Source organism: Phocoena phocoena, chromosome 21 (assembly GCF_963924675.1).
Source record: "Phocoena phocoena chromosome 21, mPhoPho1.1, whole genome shotgun sequence".
NCBI lineage: Eukaryota > Metazoa > Chordata > Mammalia > Artiodactyla > Phocoenidae > Phocoena > Phocoena phocoena.
In genome coordinates, this window is record NC_089239.1 from 2826380 (window position 1) to 2844129 (window position 17750).

General features: G+C 42.5%; 1 protein-coding gene across 3 annotated transcripts in view; it reads right to left on the minus strand.

The window, feature by feature from the left end:
- HGSNAT (heparan-alpha-glucosaminide N-acetyltransferase) overlaps positions 1-17750 on the minus strand; it is a 43400-nt gene extending 25650 nt beyond the window's left edge. For 2 of the 3 annotated variants that reach the window (XM_065899950.1, XM_065899948.1), the window contains exons 1-5: positions 17533-17665; positions 10297-10412; positions 6304-6440; positions 5965-6086; positions 3096-3165 (exon numbers count right to left, since the gene is read on the minus strand). In XM_065899950.1, the coding sequence (XP_065756022.1) occupies positions 3096-3165; positions 5965-6086; positions 6304-6440; positions 10297-10412; positions 17533-17665 (578 nt within the window). Of the gene's footprint in view, positions 1-3095; positions 3166-5964; positions 6087-6303; positions 6441-10296; positions 10413-17532 lie in introns of all 3 variants that reach the window. The other variant, XM_065899949.1, reaches the window with a different exon arrangement.

Below are 17750 nucleotides of genomic sequence, written 5' to 3' on the forward strand. Positions count from 1 at the left end.
CTTGAGAAAGAAAAATGGAGCTAGAGGAATCAGGCTCCCTGACTTCAGGCTATACTACAAAGCTATGGTAATCAAGACAGTGTGGTACTGGCACAAAAACTGAAATATAGATCAGTGGAACAGGATAGAAAGCCCAGAGATAAACCCATGTACATATGGTCACCTTATCTTTGATAAAGGTGGCAAGAGTATAAAATGGAGAAATGACAGCCTCTTCAATAAGTGGTGCTGGGAAAACTGCACAGCTACATGTAAAAGAATGAAATTAGAACACTCCCTAACACCATACATAAAAATAAACTCAAAATGGACTAAAGACCTAAATGTAAAACCAGACACTATAAAACTCTTAGAGGAAAACATAGGCAGAACACTCTATGACATAAATCACAGCAAGATCCTTTCTGACCCACCTCCTAGAGAAATGGAAATAAAAACAAAAGTAAACAAATGGGACCTAATGAAACTTAAAAGCTTTTGCACAGCAAAGGAAACCATAATCAAGATGAAAAGACAACCCTCAGAATGGGAGAAAATATTTGCAAACGAAGCAACTGACAAAGGATTAATCTCCACAATTTACAAGCAGCTCATGCAGCTCAATATCAAAAAAACAAACAACCCAATCAAAAAATGGGCAGAAGACCTAAATAGACATTTCTCCAAAGAAGATATACAGGTGGCCAACAAACACATGAAAGGATGCTCAACATCACTAACCATTTGAGAAATGCAAATCAAAACTACAATGAGGTATCACTTCACACCAGTCAGAATGGCCATCATCAAAAAATCTACAAACAATAAATGCTGGAGAGGGTGTGGAGAAAAGGGAACCCTCTTGCACTGTTGGTGGGAATGCAAATTGATACAGCCACTATGGAGAACAGTATGGAGGTTCCTTAAAAAATCTAAAAACAGAATTACCATATGACCCAGCAATCCCACTTCTGGGCATATACCCTGAGAACACCATAATTCAAAAAAAGGCATGTACCACAATGTTCATTGCAGCTCTATTTACAATAGCCACAACATGGAAGCAACCTAAGTGTCCATCGACAGATGAATGGATAAAGAAGATGTGGCACATATATAAAATGTAATATTACTCAGCCATAAAAATAAACGAATTTGAGTTATTTGTAGTGAGGTGGATGGACCTAGAGTCTGTCATACAGAGTGAAGTAAGTCAGAAAGAGAAAAACAAATATCGTATGCTAACACATATATACGGAATCTAAAAAAAAAGGGTCTGAAGAACCTAGGGGCAGGACAGGAATAAAGACGCAGATGTAGAGAATGGACTTGAGGACACGGGGAGGGGGAAAGGGTAAGCTGTGACGAAGTGAGAGAGTGGTATGGACTTATATACACTACCAAATATAAAATAGATAGCTAGTGGGAAGCAGCAGCATAGCACAGGGAGATCAGTTCATGCTTTGTGACCACCTAGAGGGGTGGGATTGGGAGGGTGGGAGGGAGAAGTAAGATGGAGGAGATATGGGGATATATGTATATGTATAGCTGATTCACTTAGTTATAACGCAGAAACTAACACACCACTGTAAAGCAATTATACTCCAATAAAGATGTTAAAAAAAGAAAACGATAAGGACTCTTTATTTTTAAACATACTGCAATTCTATTACCTCATTAAGAATATTATCAACAATTCCTCAATATTGTCAAATAGCAAGTTCAATTTTCCTGTCTTTTTTACAGTTTAATTGCTCAAGTCAATATCCAAACATGTTCCATATACCCATTGCTTATATTTTTAATTTCTTTTTTCCCTTATAACTCAACTCCCATTTCTAGTTTATCCAGCACTAATAACATCACCATCACATAAAAAACTTGAAAACAGAACCATAAGGAAAGGTAAAAGAAGATATTTAAAAATTAAAATTAAAAAAAGCACTTATTTTCTTGTACATGCCTGTTCCCCAAGTGAAAAGGAGAAAGACGCTGTATTCTTACTACTTTTTCAGATTCTTTTCTGGTTCAGACAAATCTGAACTTCCCTGGGCTTCCATGGGCACACTGGAATGTGATGGGGAAAGGTACAAGGCACTCTTGCTTTCCCCACAAGAGCTTTGTGCCCCCAGGCTGCAAAGGGAGAATCACATGTAGAAGAAGTTTCAATTCCACAGTGGGGCAAGGTGGGATTCTTCTCTTTGCAGGAGTCTGATATCAGCTATCTACCACTTTAAACATCATGTAATAGACACATTCACATCCAAAGCACCAAATGAAAACACTCTAATAAACTGGAAGACCATTTACATCTTATCACCAAAGTAATGCAACTCCTCTTTATGGATTGCACTCCATCCCTAAAGGGTGAGAGTGATAAACTCCCCAAAGGTGCAGGATTTCCCCAGGCTAGCAGGTTTTTTCTTCCAATTTGGATCCGGCTCACCAATAAAATCTCATGGTCTTTCCTGAGACCGTAACCAGCTGAGCATGTGAAAATTCAACCTTATTCCTTTTAAGAGGCAAGACCACCCCTTGGCAAGGTGACGTGCCAGGCCTGGGTCTATTTCACTTTCTTTTCCTTCTGCAGTCCGCAAATCCACTCACCAGAATCGTTGTTTACCAGGCAGGAGAAGGAATCCCCTCTCCAAGCTGGCTGACCCTAACCAAGGGAGAGTCCACCCTGAGGTCGGAGGTCCCCACCGCAGGAGCTGGGAAGCTGGACCAGAGGCGTGGCCTCTGGGTTCAGAGCCAAGAGGAGGAAGACAGTCAGTGTGGCAGCACCTCCCAAGCCCATCACAGGCCTCTTCCATGCGCTACGTGGCAGGATGTGAGAGTCTGTCAGGAAATAATGATTGCTCAAGTATTTTCTTCTACATCTTCAGCCACGTGGAAGAATTGAAGGCAGAGAGCCATTCACACTAGGTTATTATTTCCCTGAAGTCAGGGACCATCTCTTATTTGACACTGAATCCCTAATGCCTAGGACTACACTGGACACGGTGGACACAGTAAGTTTTCATTTAATCCAGGAATAACGGTCAAAGTACCCTTTCTGAATACAGTTATTCTGTATTCTATTTTCCCCAGTGTGCCCCCCCCCAACGCCTGCTTACCTCAGCGCGAACCTTAGAAAGGACACCACAATGATGAGCACCAGGCCGACAAGGAATGCGATACTCACGGCTGCAAAAATAAAACGTATCATCACCAAAAGCGGTCATGTCATCACAGCGAATCAGTAAATGAAAAATGCAAACAATATGAAAAAGAATGTATACATACATATAACTGAATCGCTTTGCTGTATAGTAGAAATTAACACAACATTGTAAATCAACTATACTTCAGTAAAACAAATTTTAAAAAAAGAAAAAGGGGGCTTCTCTGGTGGCGCAGTGGTTGAGAGTCCGCCTGCCGATGCAGGGGACACGGGTTCGTGCCCCGGTCCGGGAAGATCCCACATGTCGCGGAGCGGCTGGGCCCGTGAGCCATGGCCACTGAGCCTGCGCGTCCGAAGCCTGTGCTCCGCAATGGGAGAGGCCACAACAGTGAGAGGCCCGCATATCGCAAACAAAAAAAAGAAAAAGGCAAACAAATAAAAATGGAAACGTATGAAGGAAAAGCCTATATCCTTATGTGAAATTTCTTATTAACAACTGAGAATACTCTTCATCAGGGAAGCGCTAATTTTCATCATGAAAAATATCAAACATACACAAAAGTACAGAGAACTGTACAATAAACCCACATATAGCTGTCACCTAGATTCTAGAATATCAAACATTGTCACTCTTGCTTCATCTACTACTACTACTCACCCTTTTTTTTTTTTTCCACCTGAAGTGTTTTAAGCAAATCCCAGACATCAAGCTATTTCATTCCCACATCTTCAGGATGTATCTCTATGTACGTCATGCAATTCTTAAGTGACCCCCTGAGGAGGACACTGTATCTCTTCTGTAGGATGCTACCGAAGACACACGGCCTCTTCTGGGTCACAAGAAGGCAGCAAGCAAACCAAAGTAACAAAATAACTGGCCAGTCCTCTTCAAAAGTGTCAAGGTCGTGAAAGACCAAGAAAGGCTGATTAGAGTCCATGAGGTTAGATTAGAGGAGGCCTGGGAGACCTGATCACTAAATGCTCTGTGGGACCCTGGACACAAAACGGACACAAGTAGGACAACTGGAGAAATCTGAGAACTCCGCAGCTCAGTTCGTAGCGCTGTGTGCATGACGTTCCTGGTTTCAATCACTGTACGTGGAATCACGGTACTGTGATTATATAGTTTAGGGGCTTAGGGGAAGCTGAGCGAAGGGTATATGCAAACCCTGTTTTGCAACGTTTCTGTGAGTCTAAAACTGTTTCAAAATTAAAAGTTTCTTAAGAATGGACCTTTTGCTGTATAAGCACAATGTCATACAAAATTAATAACTCCCTGGCGAACACTGAGTCCATATTCAAATTTTTCTAGTTGCCTCGAAAATGTGTGTTGTAGTCCATGTGTTCAAATCAGGATCCAAGCAAGGCTCGCATCTTGCCTGCATTGTTAACGTGCCTTAAGCTCCATGCATTGGTCCACAGCCACTGACTTGATTTACACGAGGCTGGCTGTCTCCTATCAGGGCACCTCATTCGAGGTCTAGATCTGCCAGGACCCCTCGCCTGGTGTCACTGAACCTGTTCCTCTATCCTCCGTGCGTTCTATAAATGGGAAGTTAGCTGTAAAGCCTTGGCCGAGAAGTCCCACTTCTCCGGCAGGAACGCGTCGGAGGTGCTGTGTCTTTCCCACCACGTCCCATCAGGAGCACCTCCTGCTTCAGACCTTGTGCCCGATGCCCGCATTCAGCTGGTGAAGGCCTGTCCCCTCCCGTGTAAAGTTCCCCTTTCATTGGATGGTTCCATCCACTCATGGCTTTTGCCTAAATCAGTAACTTCAATGGGCGTTGCAAAATATTCTGCCACATTATTAGCTCGATTCCTTCTCTAAAGAATTTACCCTCATCACCTAGGACTATTTCATTACCCTAAGATATAGTCAAAACAGGAAAGGCAGGAGAGATGATCCTGCCTTCACCAGGATCATCAGTTAACACCAGGTGTCCTTGTTACCCTCAAAGGCAACCAAAATATTGTTTTCGTTGGGGGAGGGGGCCTTGTGCTTTTTAGCTTCATAGTAAACTCACTGGTTTTTGTATGTGCAACGTGTTTCCGTCAATTACATTTTCTTTTAATGATTAAATCATCCCGCGTTGACTCTTTCACATTGGCTCTTACCAGTGTTCTTCTGACAGTCTTCAACAGTGTCACTGTGGACAGTACTTATTGTTGGAACAGCCCCAGGGATTCCTGATACTATCTACTGGGGGCTTGGAGGGACAGATTTTTCTCCAGTGGAGTTATTAGAGAACAAACGATCCCTCCTGAACCCAAGGGGACCTCTGGACAGTCAGAGACACATACAGGAAACACTGTACCCTAAATCCTAAAACAAAGAAAGACACCTGACAGTCAACTGTCTTATTTCTAGTTTCTTTCCACTGCATTAATTTTTTTGGCTTATTTATACTTCATAATACAGTAAATAACTATGAGAATATGTTGATACATCAAATAATTTTTTGTATGTCACACAATTTTCTTGGTCTACACCAATGACACAATAAATATATTATAAATATGCCATAACTAAGTGAGACAGACAACCTATAATCCAGGATTTAAATTACCCGAAATGTCGCTAACAGTACTCAAAAAGTAAAACCGTTGAAAATGCAGATTTACCAAGAGGGACTTCCCTGGTGGTCCAGTGGTTGAGACTCTGTGCTCCCAGTACAGGGGGCCCAGGTTTGATCCCTGGTCAGAGAACTAGATCCCACACGCATGCTGCAACTAAGGAGCCTGCGTGCTACAACTAAGACCTGGAGCAGCCAAATAAATAAATATTTTTTAAAAATAAAAATCAACCAAGAGCATGTACGTACGAAGGTTACTGTCAACTGGCTTCTCATTAACGACCAGGTCACATGCAATTTCACTGACTCCATCGTGGGTGTGCTTTATGAAGAGAGAATAGTTTCCAAATTCCCCAAATTTGTATTCCAGCCTACAAAGATTAGGGAAAATGAAGAAACATCATTAGGTTAGGAAATAAGCAGTTGGATGTTGGTAATGTCACCCAGGCAGAGTGACAGGCATTCCTGGGTGCAGATCAGGGAAGACACAGAAAGATATTTTGAGAGAAGAAGCTAAAACCCAAGCAGGAAAAAAGTAGTAGAGAGAAAGTACAGGTGTCAGTAGGTCACATCATAGCAGGTACAAACCTACAAACTTGCTTCTCCTCCGCAGTGTCATTAAGCTGCAGGATGGATCCGTGCTGGGTGCTCACAGCCACAGCCTCAATGCTGGGCTCCCCGGGTTTCCTGCTCTGGGAGACGTCGACCAGGACCTGGAGCAGGCACTACACGATCCAAGCACAGGCCAGGTGTTAGGGGTTTGACAGTCTGTGGTTGCTGGGTATCCAACTGAAGACCTGAGATAACTTTTCCTTCACGCTTATAGAAAACTTTTACACTTCAATAATTTAGGTAAAATTTGCCTACATAACTAGGTGTTGCTATGGAACTACATAATCTTTATTCATAGGTACATTCTTCACATAATTAACAAATACAGCATCCCTTTAATCTTGCATTCGATGGTTTTACTTAATATTATTTAACAAATAAACTTCCATGATTCTACCTAATTTGCATATTTATAATTTTTAATGGTTGCATTATATTCCATCAAATACTATCGCTATGAATACTTAGGCTGCTTTCAAAGCTCGTTTTATCTTTTTGTATATAACTTATATACATTATAGTGTTTTGGAAGATATATAATTTAATTATATGATATATAATAATATAAATCTACTTATATTTATAATTTATATAAATTATATTGTTTTAAAAGGTCTACACATGATGTTCTTATTCCTTTAAATTCTTTCCCTAAGACAAATTTCCAAAAATGAGATTACTGGATTAAAAAAATAATCATTTTAATGGTTCTTGTTACACGTGGCCAAATAGCACTCACATAAGAGAAATTACAATAGATTTATTTCTCATCAGACTTACCAGGACTTCATATCATTCTTCCTTTTGTTCAGGTACTAGGTGTTTATGATACCACAGCATTAAGATTACATTTTAAATTAGAAGTAGATTAAATAATTCAATTTTCTTTTGCTCTTTTATGTTCCTTATGGTGTGAACCACCTGGTAGACACTAAATTCCCTCAAACAGAATCTTAGAAATCTGTCCTCGTACACTGTAACATGAAACTTCTAACTCTCTCAAACGCTTCCCCACTCTAGTGCTTTCATCTTATTATGTTGCTGTTTTTAAAGTTTTACAGAGTCATACTACTCTGGTTTGTTATTTCTTCTATGGCTTCATGAGTTTAACAATGTATTCTGCATTTTTTAGTATTTGTTAAATTTGTGGGTTTTGTTTTTTTTTTACTTGAATCCACTTGGGGTATTTGATAGATGGTATCCCATAATTCTAAATACCTTTCCCATGGTTTTAGCTGTTAAATTCTTACGTAAATTAGATTCTACTTCTTATACTTCGTTTGGCCCATTGGTCTTCATTTATCGTTTTTGGCTACGTTCACGACCGTGCTCTGTGATACTTCTTATCTGGTACAGCAAGTCTCCGTACTGTCCATTCTCCTTTTGGGCCATCCTCTGATTCTCTTGCACACTTACTTTTTCATAGGCATTTTGGAATTATTTTTATGCAGCTTCTATAAAGTATCCACAAGCAACTGTGTTGAATGTATAAATTAATTTGGGAAGTATTGCCATTTTTCCTACGTTTAGGTGTCACATCAGCATGCATTGGCTATTTCTCCATTTAGCCTATAATTTTCCCATTAAAATTTTATCATTGTCCATATATATGACCTCTTATAGATTCCTCAAGATGAAAATATAAGTCATCATAAATCTCTCAATATGCCAACTTATTCTACCTGATAATTTATTTAAGATTTTTACACCCACATTAATTAGAAAGATTGACCTGCATCTTCTGTCATGTCTTGGCTAGATTTTAAGATCAACACCCTGCGGAATGAATCAGATACTAAGCCATCATTTTTTTTATTGTTGTTATATTTAGGGTCAGTTTATATAGATTAAGAATTATTTATTATTTGAAAATGCAGGAGAAAATGACCTATTTTTAGGTAGAGAAATTCATTACAACTCTCCAGATTTCTTAATCAGTTGCTGATCTATGTCCTCAATTTCTTGAATCAATCTTCATATTATATTTTTTGAAGGAAATCAATCAATTTTTGTACTTTAAATTGATCAGTCTTAACTGTTCATTGGACCATAATTATTTCAATTTCTGTTGACATATAATTTCTAATTTTATTAATCTCCATTGTTCCCTTAAATGTATCAATAATTTATCAATTGTGTGACTTTTATTTATTTTTTAATTTTTCAAATTTTTATTGGAGTATTGTTGATTTACAATGCTGTGTTATAGTTTCAGGTGTACAGCAACGTGAATCAGTTACACGTATACCTACATCCGCTCTTTTTCTTTGTTTAGGCTCTTTTCCCATAGAGGCCATTACAGAGTATGTGTGACTTTTATTTTAGAAAACCATCTCTTGGCTCATTCTTATTCCCATTTTTTTTCTCATTTTGCAGTTTCCACAGTTACTGTTTTTATTGCTTCCTTTTTTCTTGTTTGGATGATGACACTGCTTTCCAAGACCTTGAGATCCTTACTCAGTAGCTTTTCATTTCCCCTTTTCTTCCTGATTAACATACAGCAGGATCCAGAAAGGAAAGCGGACACACTCTGAAGCTAGACTGAGGGGTGAGGACCCCAGCGCTGCCACGTGACAGCAGGGGGACCTGGGATAAAGTCACTTTCCTGCTCTTAATCTCAGCATCACCATCTGCAGAATCCAGGTATTTCCTGGATTGCTGTGAGGATTAAATGAGATATAACGTATCTAAAACAGAGCAGGCCCTCAGTAAACAGCAGCTGCAACTTGTATTAACATTATCTTTACTGTTAGAAACATTTAGACACAAATTTTCATAAGAATTGCTTTGGCCAGGTCAAAGATTTTTCTATGACATTTACGTCTGTATTCTCTCTCCTATTAGTATTTTTTTGTTATGCAGAGGTAGGAAATTGCAGAAAGTATAATCTCTGCCGTTTGTGTTTAGTCTCGTTTGACAACACATGATTGATGTTTTGTTAAATACATTACAGATATTTTTGAAGTTATTGATTTTTTCTACTTAATTTAAGGTCCTTTTAGGTCCCTCTTGTTTTCTTGGTCTTGACCTACCTTTTTAATATTACCGATGTTCTGTGTTTCACTTAACTTTACAGGAGGTGTCATGTACTGCTCCATCACCTTCTAGCTGATACCCACACTGGGGACTTTTAAAATTTGTTTTCTTTTTTAAAAAGCTATTTACACTAAACAGGTCACTATCCATTAAAATTCCTCCTCTGAAGGTGGTACGTTGAAGCTCTCAATCTGGAAGTAAAGACTATTTCATTTTAGATGGAAGAATAGCCCTGTCCTTAAAAAGCAACAAGGTCGAGCGTAGGAGGAACACCTTCAGATAAAATCCTTTATCCTCAGAAGGGCCTCAGCCGCCCCGCCCTGCCCGCCCCCGCCCCATGTCTCACGCCTTCCTTCTCTGGTCCAGCAGGAGGGTTATGCAGTGGGCAGAGGAGTCAAAACACGTCTATCACTTCAGGCTTCATAAGGGATCAAATTGAATGGACTCCAAAAGGGAGTGTGAAATCCTGCTGAGACCCCATCCTAGTGCATCACCGCTCTGCAACTTGAAACCAGTGGTGTGGCTGCCCTGTCCCACTCTAGGCCCCTTGATTAATGACTCTGAGGGTACAGGCTATAAGAGGTGGCAGAAAGGAGCAAGTGGCCCAGATCTGGTTTATGCTCTTATTGTGGAATGAAAGAATGCTCGTCACATTAAAAAAAAAACGAAAAACAAAAAAAACATGTCTATCAATTTTGCTCATCACAGAAACTAGTTTGAAAAAGATGGGCAGGGAAAAGATAAAAAAGGGATGCTGCCCATTGCTAGGCATCCTCCGTGATGGAATTTCTTCTGAGTCTTTGTCTAGCCTGTTTGTTTCCTCACCTGTAAAGCTGAGGCTAACATGTGAAGGGCTTCAGGTCTGACAGCACTGGCGCCATATCAAACCAGCCCCAAAGCAAACACAACTGTGAGCAAGCACGCAGCACCTACATGATAACAGCAATCGAAATTCCAGTAGATGGTCAAGTTTGTCCCAGGCAGTTCATTATGGATGAGCAGCAAAGCCTGGTCCATCTTCAGCTCCAAGGGCCTTTTTTTTCCTAAGTCTGGTAAGAATTAGAAAAAAGAAAAAAAAGAAAAAGAAAAACTAGGCACCTGAAAGATGTGTCAGAGACAAAGTGCATCAGAGTGGAAAGTGGCTTCTCAGGAGCGCTTCTCAAACGCCTGGGGTCTCTCGTCCCTCATGCCGTGTCCACACGGATGTGCACATGCACACACGCACCCAGTTCCCTTCCACACACATGCCTCTACTACGAACAAGGATTCAATCAACACCATTCGCATCTTACAATCACCAAGTACTAAGGTGTGAGAGGCACCAAGTTTAGTTGTTTCCATGTAATTTCTATTTGATAATATGACAACCTCATGAGCTAGGTATTTTCTCCATCCTACGGATGAAGAAATTAAGGCCCACAAATATTACATAACTGCCCATGGCCACAGAGGTTTTCAGTGAAATCACTGACATGAACCCAATCTGCGTGATTCCAAAGCTCCAACTTTCCTGGCCCACATCACTCAGCTCTGAGCTGGGACGGGCAGCTCTTAAGACCTGCAGGACCCCAGACTAGGGAGTCAGGACGCGCAGAGCAGCAGTGTTCCTGGGGGATCCGCACGCCCTTTACAGTCCGAGAAGCTCTGCCTGATGTCACTTTTGTTTGGAGTTCTGCATCTCCTGGTTTCCATGGCAGACGTGAGGCGGAGAAGGAGAGAGGGTAAGTCTGAAGGGCAGAAAGAGCCACTGCTCCATATTCCCTGGGCTTAGAGCTCATCACTTTACCAGATGCTCTCAGGGTACCATAAGGATGATGCATCTTCTACCTTTCAGTCTGCCAGTTTGGTAGGAAAACAGTGAACTATTATTGGCTATAGTTAAAGCAAAGTGTTTCATCCAGATCAACTGGGCCATATCTGTTATATTATATGAAAGAGAAATCACCATCTAGCTTCTAAGCAAAAGAAAAAAAGGGAAACTTTCTTTAATTTTTTATTTTATACTGGAGTCTAGGTGATTTACAATGTTGTGTTAGTTTCAGGTGTAGAGCAAAGTGATTCCATTATACATATACATATATCCATTCTTTATTTTTTGAATTAATTAATTAATTTGGTTGCACCGGGTCTTAGTTGTGGCGGGCGGCCTCCTTAGTTGCAGCTCGCCAGCTCCTTAGTTGCAGCACGTGGGCTCCTCAGTTGCAGCAGGTGGGCTCCTTAGTTGTGGCATGTGAACTCTTACTTGCAGCATGCATGTGGGATCTAGTTCCCTGACCAGGGATCGAACCCAGGCCCCCTGCATTGGGAGCACAGAGTCTTATCCACTGCGCCACCAGGGAAGTCCCCATATATCCATTCTTTTTCAGATTCTTTTCCCATGTAGCTTATTACAGAATACTGAGTCCCCTGTGCTACACAGTAGGGCCTTGTTAATTATCTATTATATATACATATATATAGTAGTGCATATATGTTAATCCCAAACTCCTAATTTATTCCTCCACACACACATTTCCCCTTTGGTAACCATTAGTTTGTTTTCAAAGTTTGTGAGTCTATTTCTGTTTTGTAAATAAGTTCATTTGTATCATTTATTTTTAGATTCCACATATAAGTGATATCATATGATATTTGTCTTTGTCTGACTTACTTCACTTAGTATGATAATCTCTAGCTGCATCCATGTTGATGCAAATGGCATTATTTCATTCTTTTTTATGGCTGAGTAATACTCCACTGTATATATATACCACATCTTCTTTATCCATTCCTCTGTTGATGGACATTTAGGTTGCTTCCATGTCCTGGCTATTGTAAATAGTGCTGCAGTGAACATTGGGGTGCATGTGTCTTTTCAAATTATGTTTTTTTCCAGATATATGCCCAGGAGTGGGATTGCTGGATCACATGGTAGCTCTATTTTTAGGTTTTTAAGGAACCTCCATACTGTTCTCCACAGTGGTTGTAACAATTTACATTCCCACCAACAGTGTAAGGGTTAAGGGAAACTATTTAATAACACAACCAGAAAGGTAATAATCTAGCCTCTTTTATTTTGTAATATGAAAGTTTAATTCAGGGCTCCCCAGTACCTCATCTGGTTAATTCAGAAAATTCTTCACTGCAGCCAGCCTAAATCCCTCATTTTTAGCGTTCATCCTAATTTACCCTTATTTAGCTCTCAGTGAAGCGAAAACACAGAGTATATAACTTTTAATAATCTACTGAGGCTTTTTTTCCCTTCCAGGCTAAACAAAGCTTCATCAATCACTTTTTCTGCTCTTTGGTCGCCCTATGGCGAGCGGCCAGCAGAAGCAGCGTTTGAGACCAGGAGTATAACATGGTGGGTTAAGTGTGTGGACTCCACGTTGGGCCAACTTGAATCTGGACCCCACCCTGCCTCAGCATCCTCAACAATAAATTAGGGGTCATAACAGTGTGTGCTTCGGAGGATTGCTGGGGAGGCTAAAATTGATAACACAAGCAAAGTGCTTGACAGAGAACCTCAAACAAAGTAAGTGTTAAACAAATGATGATTATAATGACCTGGGCCACATCCAACCAATGCAGGGGACAAGAGGGGCTTCGTCAGAATCAGGAACATGTGGTTAAATATTTTGAAAAGTTGTTTCTTCTCTTTTCATTTAACCTTATTTCCAATTTCCCCCCACTCCCCTTTTTTCCAATTATAAGAAATGATGCTATATCCTATATAAAAACGGCGCTATAGACATCTGAAAATCAACATGCTCTTCTTTCAACATAGTTCCTTAAGAATGAACTTCCAGGAGTGAAATTTTCAATCAAAAATAGCTTTTTAAATAGTTTTTGATATGTTTAGCCAAATTCCTCTCACAATTTAGCTGTGCCGGTTTATAAAGACAACTGTGGTGTTCATCGGCTCCCAGGTGACACCGAAAACGACACACTTACTGTGCTCCAGGTCCCAACAGCCTCGTGAAACAGCTGCTGGTGTCTCCAGCCTCCGGATGAGGTATGGGAGGCCTGGAGAGGTCACCCACCAGACCGACTCACCAGTCTGGCCAGCACCTAACCTCTATGCTCCCAGTCTCCTGAGACTAAGCAGATCTGTTCCCTAGCAGCTGGGCCAGTTTAATTTTTTCCCTTGCGTTTTAGCCCGATGTATAGAAAATATAATTTCCTTATTATTTTAGTTCTGAACTGACAATTAGCAAGTTCGAACATGTTTTCCAAATGTTGACTATCAGTACTTTCCTTTCCTGTGAATTGTTGGAATGCTTATTTAACCACTTAGCCCCTGTGATACTAAATCCTTTGTCATACTTGTCATAATGTTTTCAAGTATTTCTCTTTTTCATCTCCCTTGTCCAGGTTTGAGAGCTTCCATTTGCAAATTTATAGTCACTAGCTGTTGACCTTTTCCTCCGTAATTGTTCTATACAGCATCATCCCTTCAGAGCTGTAGTAACTACTGTTTTTATTCATACTTCTATGAGTCTTCAGTGGTGGGTGGAATACGGTTCTTGTTTCATGCTTAATCTTTCCATGTGAATTTCAGACTTTGAAGGCTCTTAATTGTCATCAATATTATTTTATATAAGGTTGTATGAAGGGTTAATGCTAGCTGAACATCAGAATTACCTGGCAAGCTAAAAAAAACACAAAACCAGACTTCCCTGGTGATGCAGTGGTTAAGAATCCGCCTGCCAATGCAGGGGATATGGGTTCGAGCCCTGGTCCAGGAAGATCCCACATGCCGCGGAGCAACTAAGTCCGTGTGCCACAATTGCTGAGCCTGCGCTCTAGAGCCCAGGAGCCACAACTACTGAGCCCACATGTCACAGCTACTGAAGCCCGTGTGCCTAGAGCCCATGCTCCACAACAAGAGAAGCCACTGCAATGAGAAGCCCACACATTGCAATGAAGAGTAACCCCCGTTCGCTGCAACTAGAGAAAGCCCGCATGCAGCAACAAAGACCCAACGCGGCCAAAAATAAAATATAAATAAATAAATAAAATAATAACATAAATAAATTAATTAATACATAATTTAAAAACAAAACAAAACAAAAAAATACCAATGCCCTGGCTCCACCCCAGACCTATTAAATCAGAATCTCTGCCCAACCAGTATGATTTATTTTTTGTATTTTTTCAATTGAGGTATAGCTGATTTACAATATATTAGTTTCAGGTGTACTACATAGTGATTCAAAATTTTTATAGATTATACTCCATTTAAAGTTACTATAAAATATCGGCCATATCCCTCATGCTATACAATATATCCTTGTAGTTTATTTTATACATAGCAGTTTGTATCTCTTAATCCTCTACCCTCGTTCTTGCCCCTCCCCCCTTCCTTTCCCCACTGGTAACCACTAGTTTGTTCTCTATATCTGTGAGTCTATTTCTGTTTTGTTATATTCATTCATTTTATTTTTAGATTCCACATATAAATTACAATACAGTATTTGCCTTTCTCTGACCTATTTCACTTAGTATAATACCCTCATATCCATGTTGCTGCAAATGGCATTATTTCATTCATTCTTTTTTTATGGCTGAGTAATATTCCATTGTATATATGTATCACATCTTTATCCATTCATCTGTTGATGGACACTTAGGTTGCTTCCATATCTTGGCTATTGTAAACAATGCTGCTATGAACACTGGGTGCACGTATCTTTTTGAATTAATGTTTTCATTTTCTTCAGTTACATACCCAGGAGTGGAATTGCTGGATCATATGGCAGTTCTATTTTTAGTTTTTTGAGGAACCTCCAAACTGTGCTCCATAGTGGCTGCACCAATTTACATTCCCACCAACAGTGTAGGAGGGTTCCCTTTTCTCCACACCCTCATCAACACTTATTATCCTCCTCAAAACAGCAGCAACAGACACTGTGAGTGTAAGGCCAGGGGATTCTGACATCTTTGTACCTTTTTACATTATTTGAGCATTTTTTAAAAAAACCAATGAGTCTGTGGGATTAGCAGATGCAAACTATTATATATAGAATGGATAAGCAACAAGGTCCTACTATAGAGCACTGGGAACTATATTCAGTATCCTGTGATAAACCACAATGGAACAGAATGTGAAAAAGAATGTATATATATGTATAACTGAATCATTTGGCCATACAGCAGAAATGAACACATTATAAATCAGCTATAGTTCAATACAATAAACTTTTTAAAAACCCAATGAGTGTGTAGTCTGTATCACTCACATACTCACACACACACACACACACACACACAAACACAAAGGACGAAATTCCTAAGCCATCCAATATGACGCCGAAATTGAAACTGATGCTCAGTTTCTAGAAAAAGCTGCCAACAGCAGGGACTTCCCTCGTGGTGCAGTGGTTAAGACTCCACGCTCCCAATGCAGGGGGCCCAGGGTTCGATCCCTGGTCAGGGAACTAGATCCCACATGCATGCTGCAACTAAGAGTTTGCGTGCCACAACTAAGGAGCCCGCCTGCCGCAACTCACCCTGTGCAACCAAACAGGCAAATAAATATTTAAAATAAAAAGAAATACCAGGGCAGCCTCAAGGAGCATTACATACAACAGACAATTCCCTCTTCCTGTCTACAATGTCTTGGTGAGGAAATAAACCAAACAAAGTCACGTTTCAATAGTGCCCAAGTAACTGTACTGCTCGCATATTAGGCTTTTACTTCATTTCCAAATACTTAAATTTCTGGTTCTAGCTCCCTGCTCGTAAGTGTCTTTGCTGAGCATATCTGAAAAGACATAGTGTACTTAATTTTTTTTTTTCTTTTCAAGTAAACTTGAGTCCACAAATCATATAAAGGTGGAGTTCTTAGTAGGAATCTGTCCCGCCCAAGGTGCCTCCAGGTGGCACTAAAAGCCTGGCTGACCTGGCAACACTGCTCTGTGTAGGTTCGGGAGTTGATGGCTGCAGAACGCTACTAGTACGCTCTCCCTCACTACACAGAATCACTGCTTAGAAACTTACCTTTTTCCTACAATAATTATCAGTATTAACTGATGCTAAAGCACAAAAATAGAGCGTTGTACGGGTTCAGTCTCTGACAAATTGTGACAGGGCAGATTATGTAACCCCTTGAGGTCCGTTGCTCGATTATAAAAGGGAGGGAGTGACGAGACTGAGCTCGGGGACGGGGGAGACACTGTATTAAACGTAATCAGCTAAGATGCTTTTTCAAAATTGATTTTGTCTTCTCCCTACAACATTTGATTGAGGAGGAGGGGCAGTTTGAACCACACACGCTGACACCAAAACCCCGCGTTCTGATACAAAGGTGATGGGATGAAGGGAGCAGAGGCAAGTGGCCCCCAGCTACCCAGGTGATAAGGAGACCTTCCCCAACACTGACCGAACCGGGTTTGCGGCCCTTGGCTGATCCCAAGGGCTGACCTTCGACCACAGCATCCCCTGGGGAGGGGCTTGGGACTGAGATCTTCTAGGGCCCTGGGTCCTCGTCCAAGGAGTCTAGCGGGAGGCCCTGGAATTTGCCTTTTTTTTTCCACTTCCCTGGCGAGCTCGGAGACCAGGCAAGCTGGGGAAACGCTCGCTGAGCCGAGGTTCACCTCTCCTCTCCTCCCTGCCGGACATGAGCACCGATCCCCCCGAGCCCTCCCAGGCCGCCGACCTCGCCCGGGGCGCCCCTGCAGACCGCAGCCCCGGCGCTCCGCCCGTCACCATGGAAGCGGAACCGCCCAGCGGGCCGGGGAGGCTCGCTCGAGATCCGACCCCGCGCCTCGGCCGCCAGCTCCCGCGCCCGCCGCCTCCCGCGCGCTCCCGCTGCGCCCCCGGCCCGGGCCGCGGTGACCCCGGAGCCCAGCACAGCCGAGCCGGCCTCTCCGTCCCGCCGCGCACGGAGCTGCGCGCTCGGGCCGCGGCTCCGGCGGGTCCCCCGCAACCCCTCCGTGCGGCGGACGGAGCGGGGCGCCGGCCCGGCTCCGATCAGCTTTGCATTAGGGGGCGACAGGTCTCCGGGTCAAAGGCACTCCATGAAGCCCGAGGAGCGCCACTCCCGCCCTCCTGCGTCCTCCCGCGGGTCGGCCTCCGTGCACGAGCCCCGGCCCCGCCACGACAGCGCGGCGGAAACGACACGCGAGTTCCGGGCGCTGCTCCTCCAGAGCTGTCCCGCGCGCCGCCCCGGGGAGGGACAGTCGCCGCCCCGCGGGCCCGGCCAGAGCGCGCACTCACCTGGCGTCGGGGAGCTGCCGGGGGCCAGCAGCGCGGCGCTCAGCACGGACGCGGCCAGCAGCAGCGCGGCCAGCGCCCGGCCCGCGGCCCCCGTCCCGCTCATTCCGCCCGCCGCCCCCGCGCCGCCGCCGCCGCCGCCGCCGCGCTCCCGGGACCCGCGCTGCTCGGCCGCACACGGCCGCGAGCCC